General features: G+C 59.8%; 1 protein-coding gene across 8 annotated transcripts; it reads right to left on the bottom strand.

Annotated features, from left to right (window-relative positions):
• Positions 1-4898: 4898 nt before the first annotated feature.
• Positions 4899-15819, bottom strand: SLC35C2 (solute carrier family 35 member C2). Of its 8 annotated transcripts, none has more exons than XR_008305659.1 (9): positions 14658-15819; positions 14329-14476; positions 14133-14196; positions 13970-14042; positions 13509-13859; positions 11931-12107; positions 11672-11801; positions 8823-11577; positions 4899-5391 (listed from the first exon to the last, which is right to left on the bottom strand). XR_008305659.1 is itself a non-coding variant. In XM_053243322.1 (9 exons), exons 1-9 carry the CDS (start codon positions 14784-14786, stop codon positions 11465-11467), a joined length of 1086 nt encoding a protein of 361 aa, XP_053099297.1. In that variant the 5' UTR covers positions 14787-15819; the 3' UTR covers positions 8783-11464. The 8 variants fall into 8 exon arrangements, 7 of the variants coding, with proteins under 7 accessions (XP_053099297.1, XP_053099298.1, XP_053099294.1 ...); XM_053243322.1 differs by lacking the exon at positions 4899-5391 and having other exon boundaries at positions 8783-11577; positions 11931-12106; positions 13509-13592; positions 13691-13859; XM_053243323.1 differs by lacking the exon at positions 4899-5391 and having other exon boundaries at positions 8783-11577; positions 11931-12106; positions 13509-13592; positions 13691-13796.
• Between the last annotated feature and the right edge of the window lie 101 nt (positions 15820-15920).

The following is a 15920-nucleotide window of genomic DNA, read 5'->3' as shown; positions in this document are numbered from 1 at the left end:
AGGGCCAGTGTGTCCACGGCAGCCCTGGTGCAACATCTCGGTGCTGCTGGAGACTCTCACTGTGGCAGCCTGCCAGAAAGTGCCTCTGCACGGGGCTCAGCCCCTCCCTCCGCCTGTGGGCCTTTCTGCAGCGCCTCCTCCGTCCAGTCTGCTCTTGGCTCTTTGGTAGCACCAGCAAGAGGAGACCCTTTTACGTGGAGTGGAAGCTGGAAGTCCTGCAGCACAGCGACTTGTCCACTGCCCGGAGCCATTTTTGGAAGGGTGGCAGATCCATCCAATCCAATCAATCAATCAATCAAAGAGGCCACCTCCAGCCTCCAAGGCAAGAGGCCCTAAAGACCAGGGCAGGGGGGCCGCAGCAGGAGGGAGGGCGTGCCCCCCCCCGCTCTTGCCTGTGCGCTTCTCAGAGCTGGCATCTGGTGGGCCACCGTGTCTGGATGGGCCTCCCTGAGGGCTCTTCTCCTGATGACCCCCTGCCTGCCACTGAACAGCCGGCCCTCCCCAGCAGAGAAAGGGAGGGAGGGAGGGAGTGCCAGGGCTGGCCTCAGAGCAGGCCAGGGAGGACCAGCCAGCCTGACGCTTGGAGGCCAAGGAGGGCCCCGAGGAGGAGGAGGAGGCGGCGGGATGGAGGACTCTGCAAAGCAGAGAGCGCCATCCTGCCTTGGCAGTGGGAGCGCTGGCAGTTTCTCCCAGAGGGGCTTTCGGGGGCCTCCAGCCAAGACCTCCTGATGGAGCTAGACTGCAGCCCCCCACCTCCCACTCACCTGCCCGGCCCGGCCCTGCCAGCGAGGCCGTTCGGGAGGGGGGGCAGCCCTCTGCAGGTGCTTGTCACTCACTGGTCGCCTGTGGGGTAGGCCAGGCTGCTGAAGGGGCCACCAGAACGACCTCCTCCTCCTGTTGCCTTTTATTGCAGGATCCCGGTATGGAGTTACTTCCCCAGCAAGGCAGAGGGAGCAATCAACTCTTAAGAAAAGCATGGCCGAGCGACCCACAGGGGCCAGCAGGGAAGGACAACGCCAGGCTCTGCAGCCGCCGCCTTCTTGCCTGCCCCACGGCCATGGGCTTGGCCCGGGGGGGCTGCGTCTCCTGCTGGAAAGCCTGCCGAGGAGGCCAGAGCCCAGCAGGATAGGGACGGGCGGCCAGGCAGAGGACATACTGGAACCGGGAAGCCCCGCCCTGACCCCCACGCTCGCCTCAGCCAGAAAAACCCTGCATGGCGGTGGGAAAGAAGAAGCCGCGTCTTCCTGCCTGAGCCGGTCCCCATCGATGGCATGCAAGGAAGAAGGCTGTCTGGCCGGCCCCCCCTCCCTCCCTCCCTCCCTCCCTCGGGTGACTGTGCAAACACACCGACGCTCCTTGCGCACCGTCTCAGAGAAATGGAAGCTGGGCAGATCTGGAGCAGGGCTGGCGGGCGGCATTCGCAGTGGAATGAAGCCTCCAGCCCACCCCGTGGCCAGGTGCTGCCGCCGGCTGCCCTCTTGGGTTGCATGGCTGGGCTTCAGGAGCTGCAGCCCGGCCCTGCCCAGGGTGCTGCCTGAGGGTGAGGGTGGCAGCGGCAGCAAGGCCTGCTCCTCGACACACACGCACCCCGCGCTCTTGGGCTTGTTTCTTGACACTGGCAAGAGGAGCTTTGGAAAATGCTGTGGGGCTGTAACGGAAACATAGAACAAGCCTGCAAAGGGGGGGGGGTCATAATTGCTGCCTGCCTGGCTGGGGGTTAGGCCACACATCCCCCGGCAGGAGGAGCTCCACCCACTGGCCAGAAGTCCTGAGGCTGCATCGGGGGAGGGAGCCCCCTGCCCCCCACGCCCACCGACAAACCGAGGGGAGAAGAGCACCGCGCGCGCCCCTTTCCATGCCTGCCAACCACAAGTGGGGCAAGCGCCACCCTGCTTGGTGACGGGGCCAGGCCTGCCAGCCCCTGGAAGCACATAGGAAGCTGCCAGATACTGAGTCAGACCCTCGGTCCATCTAGCTCAGTAACATCTACAATTCTACCCAGACTGGCAGCAGCTTCTCCCAGGTTGCAGGCAGGAGTCTCTCTCAGCCCTCTCTGGGAGATGCAGTAAGTAACGCCCCCCCCCCCGATGTGCCTTGAAATCCACCCCCCCACACTCCAGTCACAGTGCTGCCTGCATACACTGTCCGGTTACCCAAACCTTGTGAGTAAATCTTTGTATATATGATGTACAAACACTTTGTATATAATTGTGCTTTGGTCAGGTACTGTATGCTTTGGTAGTTTGTTGGCTTAATTTTTAAAAAATTGTCCTAAATATAAAAAAATGTTGTCCTGTCTTGGAGATGCTGCCAGGGCGGGAACTTGGGAATTCCTAGAGGCGCTTCCCAGAGTGGCGGCTCCATCCCCTGAGTGGGGGGGGGGGGTCTCTGCCAGTGCTGCTCAGGCTTCTAGTCTCCCTGTCATATGCAACCAGGGCGGACCCTGCTTAGCAAAGGGACAAGTCACGCTTGCCCCACAAGACCAGCTCTCACGCGCACGGGGGCGGGGGGGGGGGCGGGCAAGGCGAGCCAGCTCGCGTCTCTCCGGCATGGCGGCGGGGGGGGGGGGAGAGGGAGGCGTCCACTGCAGCGGCCAGCGGGGGCCGGGCGGGGGAAGCGAAGGGCTCGCGGCAGGGGCCGGGCGTGGAGGAGCCCAGCTCAGGGGGCCTGAGGGGGGCCGGGCCTCTTCGCCGCAGCCCCCGCAGTTTGCAGACGCGCAGCCCCCAGATCAGGTGGCGCCGCGCGGTGGGCGGGCCGGAGCCTTCCCAGAAGCCTCCTGATTGGCCGCTGCTGGAAACGGGAGGCGGGGCTCAGGGGGCGGGCCCTCCAGCAGCCCCGCCTCCTCCCCGCGGACCTGCGCGCCGCGCTCCTGGGCTCGGCTGGCGCCTGCGCTGTGGAGCCGCCGAGGCCGGAGAGAGGCCCGCCCGAGCAGGGGTCGGCGGGTGCGGCAGCCGGACTGGAGCAGCAGCGGCCGCCCCGGCGATGCCCCCCCCCCTGCACAAGACCGCCTGCGGGCCCGGCCAGGCTGGCCTCCGAGGGGCGCCACCTGCCCCTGCCCAGCAGCGCCGGCCCGGCAGCCGGACTTCGCAGCCACCTCAAGGCTCGGCCCAGCCAAGGCCGGGCAGATGGGGGCCCCCGGCGCTGGGAGGGCGCGGCGGGCCTCCTCCGGGAGCTTCCTTCTGGCTCCGGCTCCCACCCTCGGCAGCCCCGGGGCCCCCCCGCCCGCAACGCCTCGGCCCTGCTACCCCCCCCCCCCCGCGCCTCCTTCCGGGCTTCACGGGGCCCTTGGATGGGCAGCGGGGGCGGGCTGCGTGGAGGGGACGCAGTAGCTGCCCAAGAGCTGCCGTCTCTGCGCACACACTCTCCACCCGAGCCGGCCTGGCCCTCGGCCCCAAGACCCACCGGGGGCGGCGCTGGTCCCGAGGCCCTGAGGGGCAGCCACCCTGCAACAAGGCATCTGGGCCAGCTCAGCCTCCCCAGCTGAGACTTGGGCCCAGTGGTCCCTCTAACAGGGATTCCCAGGTGCTGTGGACTACCACTCCCATAACCCCCCGCCAAAGGCCATTGCAGCTGGGAATGCTGGGAGTGGTAGTGAACACCATCTGGGAGTCCCTGCTGGAGGGAGCCTTGCCTGTTGGGAGCATCTCCGCCCGCCTAGCTTTTGAAAGAGGACCAGGAGCCAATGCAGACCTCCTTGCAGGGAAGCGGCTCCCAAGGCCACTTCCCCTGGCCGCCTCCCTGCATTTTGACAGATGGGGCTGCTGGGTGGGGAACCCTCATTCTTGGTTGCTTTTGCCCGACTTCCCATCTCTTTTCCGTCTCAGCAGTTGGCCATCCCCCCTCCCCAATAATGCCGTCTCGGAAGTCATCCCAACCAGAGCATTCAACGTTAGGACTGTAGGGTGTCAAATCCTACCGGGAGGAGAGCTGGTCTGGTGGCAGTGAGCATGAGAGCCAGCATGGCATAGTGGTTAGAGTGCTGGACTAGGATGGGGGAGACCCGAGTTCAAATCCCCATTCAGCCGTGAGACTTGCTGGGTGACTCTGGGCCAGTCACTTCTCTCTCAGCCTAACCGACTTCACAAGCTAACCTCTGCTAACTGGGCAAAGAGGCACCTTTTAATGTGGCGATTCTCTTTATTTAGCAGGGGGGAGAGTAACTGGCCCCATCCGTCCCCAGCACGGTACCTCCAGTGACTGTTGCTGGTGTGTGTCCTATGTTTCTTTTTAGAATGTGAGCCCTTTGGGGACAGGGAGCCATCTCATTTGCTTTATCTCTCTTTGTAAACTGCCCTGAGCCATTTTCGGAAAAGCAGTATAGAAATCAAATTAGTAATAATAAGGTTGTTGTGAGGAGAAAATTAAGCATGTAGTACACCGCTCTGGGCTCCTTGGAGGAAGAGCGGGATATAAAACGTAAATAACAATAAAGAATTGTTCCCTCTGCTAAGCAGGCTCTGCCTTGGTATTCATTTGGATGGGTGACTATAGGCGAGTAGTGGAAGATAGTCCCCTTATGGGCTGCTTGGGGAAGAGTGTCTAAGTTCCAGGTAGGGTCGGGAGAGACTCCTGCATGAAGCCTTGGGAGAACTGCTGCCAGTCAGTGTAGACAATACTGAGCTAGTTAGACCAATGGCCTGACTCGGTGGAAGGCCGCCTCCCCTGTCGCTATGACTCCTGCTCAAGGACTGGGCCTTCTTCAGCCCGGGCTTTGTAGAAGCAAGCTATACAGCAACACCCCCCAGGACAGGGCTCAGCTGCTCTTGGCTGGAGGCCGACATCGCCATTCACAGCAGCCCAGAGCCAGATGGAGGACAAACGCCTCCAGAGAAGGGGGGGGGCCATTGGCAGCATGCCTATGCCCCCCCCCCAGAGAAGCACACATGGCAGGCAGGGTCCCCCGGCACCATGGGGCTTTATTGTGGCCTGAAAGAGGGGGGCCGAGGAAGCTGATTGGCAGCTGAAATTGGGGGGGAGCCATGAGGTGGGGCTGGAACTCGCCCATGCTTTGGCATGCCCGGGTCTCTTCTGTTTTTGTCGCAAGCACCCTGACTTTGAAGGGATTCCAGGTGCAGCAGCACAGGTGGCACACTTAAGAGGGCAGGGACAAGGAACTTTTTTTGCTTTTCAAAGGCTGTTCTAGGCTTAGTATGATAACAGCAGCAGCAGGGAAAGTACCGCCTGGATTCAAAACAATATACAAAACCAAGCAAGTGTCAAGTGATGCACACTGGGGCACAAAACACCAACTTCACATATACACTGATGGGATCTGAGCTGTCAGTGAGAGAGATCTTGGGGTGGTGGTGGACAGCTCGTTGAAAGTGTCGACTCAATGTCCGGCAGCTGTGAAAAAGGCCAATTCCACGCTAGGGATCATCCGGAAAGGGACTGAAAATAAAAATGCTAATATTATAATGCCCTTTTACAAAACTATGGTGCGGCCACACCTGGAGTACTGTCTACAATTCTGGTCACCACATCTAAAAAAAGGACATTGCAGAACTGGAAAAGGTGCAGAAGAGGGCCACCAAGATGATCAGGGGCTTGGAGCACCTTCCTTATGAGGCTAGGCTACAGCATCTAGGACTCTTTACCTTGGAAAAGTGGCGACTAAGGGGAAACTAGAACCAGGGGTCACCCCATGAAACTGAAGGTCGGGGAAATTTCAGACCGACAAGAGGAAGTACTTTTTCACACAACACATAATTAATCTGTAGAATTCTTTGCCATGGGATGTAGTGATGGCCACTAGTTTGGATGGCTTTAAAAGAGGCTTAGACCAATTCATGGAGGACAGGTCCATCAATGGCCACTAGTCTGGTGGCTGTGGGCCACCTCCAGCCTCAGAGGCAAGATGCCTCTCAATATCAGTTGCAGGGGAGTCACAGCAGGAGAGAGGACATGCCCTCAGTTCTTGCTTGTGGGCTCCCCAGAGGCAATCTGGTAGGCCACCGTGGGAAACAGGCTGCAGGACTAGATGGGCTTCCTTGGGCCCGATCCAGCAGGGCTGTTCTTATGTTATGTTCTAACCCAAACACAGTTGTAGAGGATTGTTACAACTTAAGTCCAAAATTATAACTACAAATATGTCTCTAGTTGTGGTAGGGGCACGTCACAGGCCAGATAATTGTCTTTCTTGCAGACACAATAGAATCTTTCCCTGCAAGACAAAAAGAATAATTAATAGTCCTCATATTAAAAAAAATATCCCAGTACTGTTCCAAAATTGGTAGTATATCCTTGGAATAAAAGAGACAGTCCACGTATCCCTAAATTGAAGCCAGACACATTTTTGACCCTCTAGTGCTCTCCCTCAGTGGCTTGAAGATTATAAGGGAACAGTCTCCCAATGCTGAGTTCAATTAACCATGCACATTTATAATAAAATATCAAATACTGTGTGATCTGGATACCAATAAAGTGATCAGTTTAAAACAATGCATTTAAAATCATAACAAATATGTTCAAACAATGGCAACTGGAACACACTTTGTATCTTCCACAGGGAAACTTCCCCACAGGGATATGTCCATCTAAGGTACAGAGAGTTTATCTAGGGGAGGTATGCTATCTCGAGAGCCAGTGTGGTGTAGTGGTTAGTGCTGGACTAGGACCGGGGAGACCCGAGTTCAAATCCCCATTCAGCCATAATACTAGCTGGGTGACTCTGGGCCAGTCACTTCTCTCTCAGCCTAGCCTACTTCACAGGGTTGTTGTGAAAGAGAAACTTAAGAATGTAGTACACCACTCTGGGCTCCTTGGAGGAAGAGCAGGATATAAATGTAATAATAACAATAACAATAACAATCTCCCTGCATAGTCTCTACATTAAAGGAAAAGGAATCCAAAGACACTGAAAAGGAATCTTCCTTTTTCTTTAATGTAGGAATTTTGGTTCCATGTCAAGCTTCCAGAGACAAGTCACGGCTTTGAAAACACAGCTGCAAGCAAGAGACTACCGCTAAATGGATTATCAAACAGGTCTATTATAAAGCAAAGTCTACAAAGAGGGAGATGGCCTTGAAAGAAATAGGGATGCAGCAGATCGAATAACCGTCCCAATTATATGTGATGCATATTCAGGTGGGATAAAACCTTCCCTAGATCCCTCAGTGATGGATAGTTATAGGCCAGTCTCCAATCTCCCCTGGTTGGGCAAGGTGATTGAGAGAGTGCTGGCTAACCAGCTCCAGGCAGTTTTGGAGAAAACAGATTATCTAGACCCATTTCAAAATGGCTTTAGAGCTGGCTATGGGGTTGAGACAGCCTGATGGATGACCTTTATCATGGAATCAACAGAAGGGGTGTGACTCTGCTGGTTCTTCTGAAGCTCTCAGCTGTGTTTTGATACCATCTGGATCACCTGGGGGAATTGGGGATAGGAGGCACTGCTTTGCAGTGATTCCACTCCTCTCTCGGGCAGAGTTCAGATGGTGGAGCTTGGTGACAGTTCCTCTTTAAAACGGGAGCTATTATATGGAGTCCCTCAGGGCTCCATTCTGTCACCAATGCTTTTTAACACCTACATGAAACCGCTGGGTGAGGTCATCAGGAGGTTTGGTGCTGGGTGTTACCAGTATGCCGACGACACCCAAATCTATTTCTCCTGATCATCATCATGAAATGGCATTTATTCCCTAAATGCCTGCCTACAGCTGGATGAAGGACAACAAATTGAAGCTGAATCCAAGCAAGATGGAGGTGCTCATCGTGGGGGAGCAGAAGTTGAGGGTTAAGTCAGATCTCCCTGTCCTGGATGGGGCTACATTCCCCCAGAAGAAACAGGTACACAGCTTGGGAGTGCTCTTGGATCCAGGCCTCACCCTGGTACCTCAGGTGGAGGCCATGGCCAGGAGCACTTGCCATCAACTTTGGATGGTTCGACAGCTGCGTCCATTCCTTGAAGTGAATGATCTCACAACAGTGGTGCATCAGCTGGCAACCTCCAGGCTTGACTACTGCAATGTGCTCTAAGTGGGGCCGCCTTTGTACGTAGTTGGGAAACTTCACTTAGTGCAAAATGCAGCAGCCAGATTGGTCTGATGGTGCCTGTTTTGAAACAAGTCGCACTGGCTGCCGATATGTTTCTGGGCAAAATACAAAGTGCTGGTTCTTACCTTTAAAGCCCTGAACGGCTCGGGTCCGGGCTACCTTGGAGCGCCTTCTTCGGTCTGATCCCCACCGCACGTTAAGGTCCTCCAAAGAGGTCCATCTCGTTACCACTGGCATGAATGGTGGTGATGCAAAGTGTGATCCAACTGCCATTCTTTGAACATATTTGTTATGATTTTAAATTCATTGTTTTAAACTGATCACTTTATCCAGATAAGACAGTATTTGGCATTTTATTATAGATATGTAGAGTTAATTGAACCCAGGATTGGGAGACTGAACTCTTCTCTTCAAGCCACTGAGGAAGACCAGTAGAGGGTTGAAAAACATGGCTTCCATTTAGGGATACATGGACTGCCTCTTTTATACCAAAAATATACTTCTGTTTGGCCAATACTAGGATTTTTTCATATGACTATCAATTATTCTCCTTGTCTTGCTGGGAAAGATTCTATTGTATCTTCAAGATAGATATATTATGTTTTATGAGCAATGAATTGGTCTTTGTAACACTCATGTCTATCTAGATATTTTAACTGATGTACATATGAGAGCAGCTATTTTCAATTCCACAGAGGATTTGGACTGTGAGGTGCCCTTACCACAACTGGGGACATATTATCTGTAGTTATAATTTTGGACTCCTATTGTAAAAATTTGTAGAGGATTGTTATGACATCATTTATTGGACCTTTTGGATTCTGTACCTTGCTTAGTATAAAACCTCAGTTTCAGAGTTCTGTGCTCCACTTTTGAATGGTCGCCTCATCGGTCTCAACAGTCTTGCTGATTCTCGGTGATCTTGCCACTTGTTCCCTCTCACAATATTCTCCTGAGGCAGACGGTCAGAAAGCACATCTCGAGGGTCCCTCCCACCCCATGCCGGGGAGGCCCCTTGCAGCCTCTGTGAAGGGACTCCAAGAAGTAGCTAGCAGCCTGTTGGGAAAGGCACAGGGAGCCCCCAAAGGACCCCAGGGGCTTAAGCTGGAGTTCAAGAGGCTGCAGAAGGGGAGATTATGGCCATCTCCTCGCATTGAAAGTAGAGCTCCATGTCTAGCAAGCCAGGAAGAGAGCTGACAGCAAGCTGTAGAAATCGCTTCACTTGCTTGACCAAACCAATGCCATTTTGGCTTGAAGTAGACTTTGGCGAAAGGTCCCTAGAGCTGTGAATAATGCTCCGCAGACAGTGACGGCAGCTGTACTTGGCTGGAGCATTCGATCATGCTGAGTTGCAATGATCTGTGGATGTAACTTCCTTGTTTTTAATGTACACGTGTAACCGTCCGGCCAACTGATTGAAATGTTTGCACAAACTCATACAAATGATGATGTAATTTCCTCTCTTGACCAGATAAGACAGTGTTCCGTACTTTGCAAGGGGTCTTTCAGCACACCAGGAGGAAGCCAGTCCACACAGTGGGGTTTGACGAAGCCGTCAGAAGGGCAGCCAACAAACTGCAAATGAATCTCAGGAAGTCACCAAACGCCAAGTCAAAGTTCTTCTCTGGGCAAAGCGGGAGGGAGCAGCAGCGGCAAGACCAGGACTGGACCGACCGAGCAAGCTTTTCTGGGGATGGAGGAGCAGAGCCGTCCCCTTGGCAGCAGTCATGGGGGAAGAGGACAGGCCCTTTTGTGGACGGGGAACTGGTCAAAGGACAGAATCAAGCAGCTGCCTGGTGTGCAGCAGGAACAACAAAAGGGAACGAGGCTGTCCGCGTCGCGCGTATTCCTAGGGAGAGCACGCCTCACACTGCCCCTCTCCCAATGGCTGGTGCAGCCACCTTCTAGGATACTCTGGGACATGCAGCTGCCAGAAAAGGTGTTTGAGGACAGGGGGCAGGAGAGCCGGCGGAGCCGCTGACCAGGAGCCCGACGAAGGCCCTTCTCCGCCAGGCCTCTCCTCCTCCGCACATCCAAGCCCAAAGAGCTGGGCGGCGGCGGCGGGCATCCAGCGGCCAGGACCGAGGCAGCCACAGAGTCGGATCCAATGGCGCGGGCGATGAGTTCTGGTTGTTTTGCTGACCGTCCCTCACCCCAAGCGGGGGAGGAGGCAAGATAACAGTTGTGCCACAGACGCATCTTCTTCAAGGCCGGGCCACAAGACACGGCGGCAGCCGCCAACTGTGTGTCTGCTTTGGGCGCCTTTGGAGGCTCCCTTTACGGCCCACGGTTGGAACCCCACCAGCATTGACTTCGACACTGGCTGGGTTCTCAGCAAGAAAAGCCATCTGAGCCACGAGAGACCAGCAGAGCAGCGAGGGGGAGCCGGCCCTTCGTGCTCTGCCTGGGGCTGGGCAGGCCAGGGAGGAGGGGGCCGGCCAGCCAGCAGCCCCAGGCTTGCTCGCTGGAGCAAGAACGACACGGCCAGCCAGGTCCGAGCCTGGAGGCGGGCGAGGCGGGCTCCCAAACGGTGTGCAGCGCTTCTGGGAGGCTCAGCCTGCCGGCGACAAGCCCGCCCTCTGCCCAGCCCGCCACATGATGCTGCCACAAAGCATCTACCCTCCGGACAGAGCCAGAGCCGGGGCAAGCACTTGCTTGGGCTGGCTACCAAGGCCAGCTCCAGCTGGCCATCCCCTCTCCAAGAAGCAGCTGCCCTTGCTCCCTTACCTGCCAGGTGCTGAGGCCGAAGAGGGCGCCCTGCTCCTCCCAGGGCAGGAAGGGCAACGGCCATCAAGGGCCCTCCTAGCGGGCAAGCAGCCCTCACAGCCGGCTGGGCTCTGCTGGCATCCCCAAGTCACCCTGGCCCACGGAGGGAGGGGTGGGCAGAGCCCCGGCTCAGGCGCTGCTAGGCAGGGCACAAAACGGCTCTGGGGCTGCTGCCAGTCAGTGGAGACAAGACGGAGCTAGACGGACCAATGGTCTGGCTCAGCAGAAAGCAGCCGCCTCTGCCCCACGGCACACGGGCATGGCCCGCTCAGGCCTCCCACAAGGCTGAGGCGACAGCCCCCTCTTTGCTGGCCTCTAAGGGCCAAACTGGGGAGTCCCCACCCCCTCTGGGGCAAGCCATCCAGGCAGCCTCAGCAGCTGCCCTGCCCCGTCCTCCTAGGCGGCGCTCTCCTGCCCACAGACACTTTGCTGGCCGGGATATGCCCAGCCGCCAGACAGAGGCCCCTGCAGAAGACCCGCGGGGAGGGGCCGCCACGTGCTCCTGGCCGGGGGTCCAGAGGGCACGAAGGCAGCAGCTCCCAGCAGCACAGCGCACTTGGGGTGGTTCTGCAGACGCTGCCCCGCCCTGCCCCGGCGGACGGAGCCTCAGGCCGCCTGCCGCCATCAGGCCCCCCGACGGAGCAGTCGGCCAGTGGGGTCGCCCCGGGCCAGGCCCCTCGAGGCCCGCAGCTGGAGGGGCGCTTCAGGGCTGGAGCGAGCCGGCGGCCTCCGCTTCTTCCTGGTGCTGATGCAGCAAGAGCAGCTCCAGGTCAGGGCCGGAGCCAGCCTCCTTGTGCTGCTTGGGGCCCTTGTGCCCTGGGGAGGGAGAGAGAGGGCGGGCAGGCGTCAGCCCCGGGAGCAGCCAAGCAAGGGCCAGCACGGGGCCCAGGGGAACCCCCCTCCACATTACCTCGGGCAGAGAGAGCCTTCAGCGCCACGTGCAGGGAAATGCCCAGGAGGCAGAGGACACAGCCGAGCCAGTTCCAGGGGCTCAGCCGGTCCCCCGTGAGCTGCGCAGCCAGCAGCAAAGTGCAGACTTCCTGGGGACAAGGGAGGGAGCGCAGGCCGTCACGGCGGAGCAGACGGGGAGGGGGCCGAGGGGCCTCCCGCAGGCTGGGAGAGCTGCAGCTTCAGGGGCCCAGCCCTTGGGAAGGGGCGCCACCCGATACCTTGAAGATCCCGGAGACGGAGAGGGCGAGGCTGGAGGTTCTGGACACCAGGAGGAACTCGGAGAAGCCCAGGCCGAAAGCCAGCACCCCGCCAAGGGCAAGCTTCCCGAGCAAGCCCAGCAGCCGCTCGGCCTGCTGGAAGCGGAACAGCTTCTCGGACGCAGCTAAGGACAGGCCTGGAGGAGGGCAGAGACGGGCAGTCAGAGAGCCGGCCTGGCCCCAGCGGAGACCGCAGGCCCGCAGAGCTCGAGGGCCCGAGGCAAGTCCTCTCGGCCCAGCAGCGGCTGGGGCTGCTGCTCTTCCTGCTGGCAAGCGGACCCCAGGAGGCCACGCCCGGAGGCCTAGCAGGCTGCTTGGGGGGCCCAGCCAGAGAGCACGGGTGCAGGGGCCCCGCCGAGGACCTCGTTGGCAGCGCTGCCGCAGCTGGGACTCACTGGGGGGCGGGAACAGAGAACCTTCGGGAAGAACAACGCCCAGCCGCGCGCGGGGGGGGGGGGGGGGGTGCTGCTGCTGCTGCTCGTGGTCCTCCGCCCTGATTTCTCAGGTGGCCTCTTGCCGTTAAGCCTAGCAAAGCCCGCCCACCTACATCCCCCTCAGAAAGCCACGTTTTTGCCCCGACTCTCCATCTCTCCGGAGAACACCTCCTTGGAACAAACTTGCTCTGAGGCCTGCTGGAGTCCCGGCGGACCCCGTGGCCTTCAGGCCAGTTTGGAGCAGGTGGCCCGCAGGCGAATCGCCCTCTACTCCTCACCCTGGGGAGAGAAGGCAGGGACCACTTTAAAGCCCACTCCCCCCCCTTCTTTGCCTAAGCCCGCGGAAAGTCAGAAATCCCCATTTCTGGCACAACCCTCTCCTTGCCAGGGCAGCACAGAGGGCTCGAAGAGGGCGAGGAGACGGGGGCATCATCACCCCCACGGCACTGCCCCAGATGCCCTCCAGACCCTGCACTTGTCCTCAGGGCATCATCGCGGCATGCCAAGGCCAAGGCCAGTCAGGGTGGCGCCAGCCAAAAAGCACCCCGTGAAATCGAGGGAGAGCAAAGACCAGTAACCCTGCTCCTGGGCGTGGGGCTCTCACACTCTCTTGGGCTTCCTGCCAGGAGGGCACAGCAAAGGGAGCAATGATGGGGATTTACACAAGGGCTGCGTGCCACCCCCCGGACAGGGACAGCAAGGGCACTTGGCTGAGCCTGGCAGAGGACTCCACACACCACCCCCAGCAAACACACTGCCATTGTCACCCCAAGCAGGGATGCCAGCACAAGGCGCCTGCCCCAGGGGGGTGAGGTGGGGTGAGGTGAGGTGAGGACAGGCAATACCATGTCTCCAAGCAGGCCAAAACCTCTCTGCCCTTCTCCCCCCCCCCCGCCCACCAGCTGTGCCTCGGCTAAGCCGTGCCGGCTGGCCAGCCACCCCCGGGGCTTCCTTTGTAGCCCGGAGCAGAAACTGCTGCAGAGGAGTCCTGGATCAGCCGGCAAAGGGCAAGCGCTCCGCTCTGACCACTGGCCACACGGAGCACAACCAAGTGCCAGGGCAACGGCTCAGCCCCCCGTGCCCCCGCTCTCGGGAAACAACTTGCCTTCAAATGCAGCAAAGAGAGGGAAAAGCCCCAGGAACATGGCTGGCTGCAGGTGGAACATGGTGTCAATGGGATGCTTAAGCCCTGCGGGAAAGAAGAGGAGAGGTGTCCCTCGCCGGGGTGGGGGTGGGAGTGGGGGACCCCCACCCCAGGAGCGCGCGGTGCCCCCCAAGCGCACGTACCCAGCTCCTCCTTCTGCAGGAGCATCTGCGTCAGGGTCCAGCGGATGCCGCCCAAGAAAGAGGCGCCCAGCACCAGGGCAAAGCCCTCCAGGTCAAACTGCGTGGCCTTGTAGGTGAAGAGGAAGAGGCCCCCAGCAATGAGCAGCACCACCAGGATGAGGGCCGCCCTCTGGCAGGAAGCAAGCGCAAGCGGCGGTCAGCAAGGGGCTGCCAGCCGGGCCCCACTGCCCGTGCCCGCGGGGGGCAGGCAGCCCTCCGCCTCCCCCTCCTGCTGCTCACCGGCTCCTCCAGCTTGAAGGCCAAGGAGAAGAGCAGGATGAAGAGGACGGCCGAGGACTTGGTCATGGTGTAGCTGCAAGGCAGGCGCGAGGCGCTGGTGAGCCGGGCGGGGGGCCTGCCGCTCTGGCTCGCCCGCCCGCCCGCCCCCCGCGCGGCTACTCACAGGGAGACGGTGATGTAGAGGAAGCTCCAGTTGCTGAGTCCCACGTCCAAGGCTGTGGAGAGGGCTGGGCGAGACCGAGGGAGCAAGGGGGCAGCGGTGGGTCGCGGGGCAGCTTCGCGCACCCCCCCCCGCCCCCGAGGAGGGGAGGGGCCTCCGCTCCGGCCGCCCCAACCCGGAGCCTGGCTGCGCGACTCACCGGCGGGGGCCACTTGGCGCAGGTAGCCGGCCCAGGGCAGGACGACGCGGGCGGGCCTCTTGGCGCAGCAGCAGCGCCGGGCCAGGCCCGAGAGCGCGAAGATGACCAGCAGGTGCAGCAGCGTCATGAAGAGCGGGAAGCCGAAGCTCTGCAGGCCGGGCAGGGAGGCGGCATGGTGGGCAGCCCGCCCGCCTGCCCGCCCGCCCCTCTGCTGCAGGCTGGCCGCTCGTCCGGTGCAGCGGCCTAGCACGGGGAACCACGTGGCCCCTCGACCGGACGGCCAGCAGCAGCAGCAGCAGCAGCAGCGCCCCCCCCCCGCGCCGCCCTACCTTCATCAGCCACTTATTGTAGAAGGTGATGCCGATGGAGAAGCCGTAGTAGAGCAGCACCAGCCCGGCCACCGCCGCCGCCCGCCGCGCAGCGCCCCCCACCCGCCTCCCGCTCGGCGGCGGCGGCATCCTGGGCAGCGCCACGACGGGGCCCGTCTCCTCCTCCCGCCCCCAGCGGCAGCAGCCCCGCCTCCTCCTACGCCACTTCCGGCTCCGGGGGGGGGAGGGCGAGCCCGCTTGCTCCAGACTCCTGGCGCTAGACTCGCCCGTCCCGCCTCCGAGCCCTACTTCCGGGGACCTTCCTTGGCCGGCCCTCGAGAGGCGCGAGCGCCAAGCCGGGTCCCGGGACGGGCTTCCTCGGCTGAGCCCCGGAGGGCGGCCTGGAGGCTCGCGCGCTCACCGGGCGTGGGGGCCAAGGCGGGCCGCGGTGGTGCGGGCCGGTGGGACTGGGCGGCTCTTGCTCGCGCTGGCCACCCGCCGCCCTTGGGCAGCCGAGCCCGCCTCCTCCGTCCCGCCCAAGGGCGCCGGGGTGGCCTCCGCGGCCGGCAGGCAGGCAGGAAGGGCCGGCTCCGGGCTTTCACTCTGCGGGCCCTTTTATTGGGCAGGAGTTACCCGCACAGGGCTCCACGCTGCGGGGGGACGTTGAGCGAAGCCCCGCCCAATCACACTCGCGGCATTGCGGGGGGGGCAGCCTCGGGTTACGTTTTGATGCAAGTCCACGTGGCATGCCTCGGTCGGGTCTTCCTTCTAGCCAAGCGGGGGTGGAGGGGGAGCTTCCTAAAGAGCCACATCTGCATTTCTAGAGAGAGTATCCCTCTGCTCATGCTCATGATTCTACAGCAGCGCCTCTCCCCATTTGCTCAGGTGTTTGCAGAAAAAGTCTTAAAACCAGCATTTTACAAACCCAGAAATACCGCGAGATCAGCTAGAATTCACAAGACTAAGCCTAATCTGTGTGTGGAGTGCTTCCAAGGATCGCGAAGGGGCTTGGGGTAGGTTTGGCTGGTGTGTGAATGCACACTCTCTCTCCCGAAGGAGGAAGCCCGGTCTGTCAAAGCTCCAGGTGGGCACCCCATGAACAAGAGTCAACACTAAAACCTGGCGTTTGCCCCAGGAAAGAAGGCGCCGTCTCCACCCACTAGGCACAGGGCTGATCTTATCCTTTCCCCCCTCTGGGCTTCAGGAGGAAACCCGCTTCTTCTGACATGGAGGCATTCCCAGCAAGCAGCCAGGAGCCCAGCCTCCAGCTTGCAATGGGCAGAA

This window comes from Hemicordylus capensis, chromosome 4 (genome assembly GCF_027244095.1).
Source record: "Hemicordylus capensis ecotype Gifberg chromosome 4, rHemCap1.1.pri, whole genome shotgun sequence".
NCBI classification, from domain to species: Eukaryota; Metazoa; Chordata; class Lepidosauria; order Squamata; family Cordylidae; genus Hemicordylus; species Hemicordylus capensis.
This window is presented reverse-complemented; position numbering and strand designations above follow the sequence as displayed.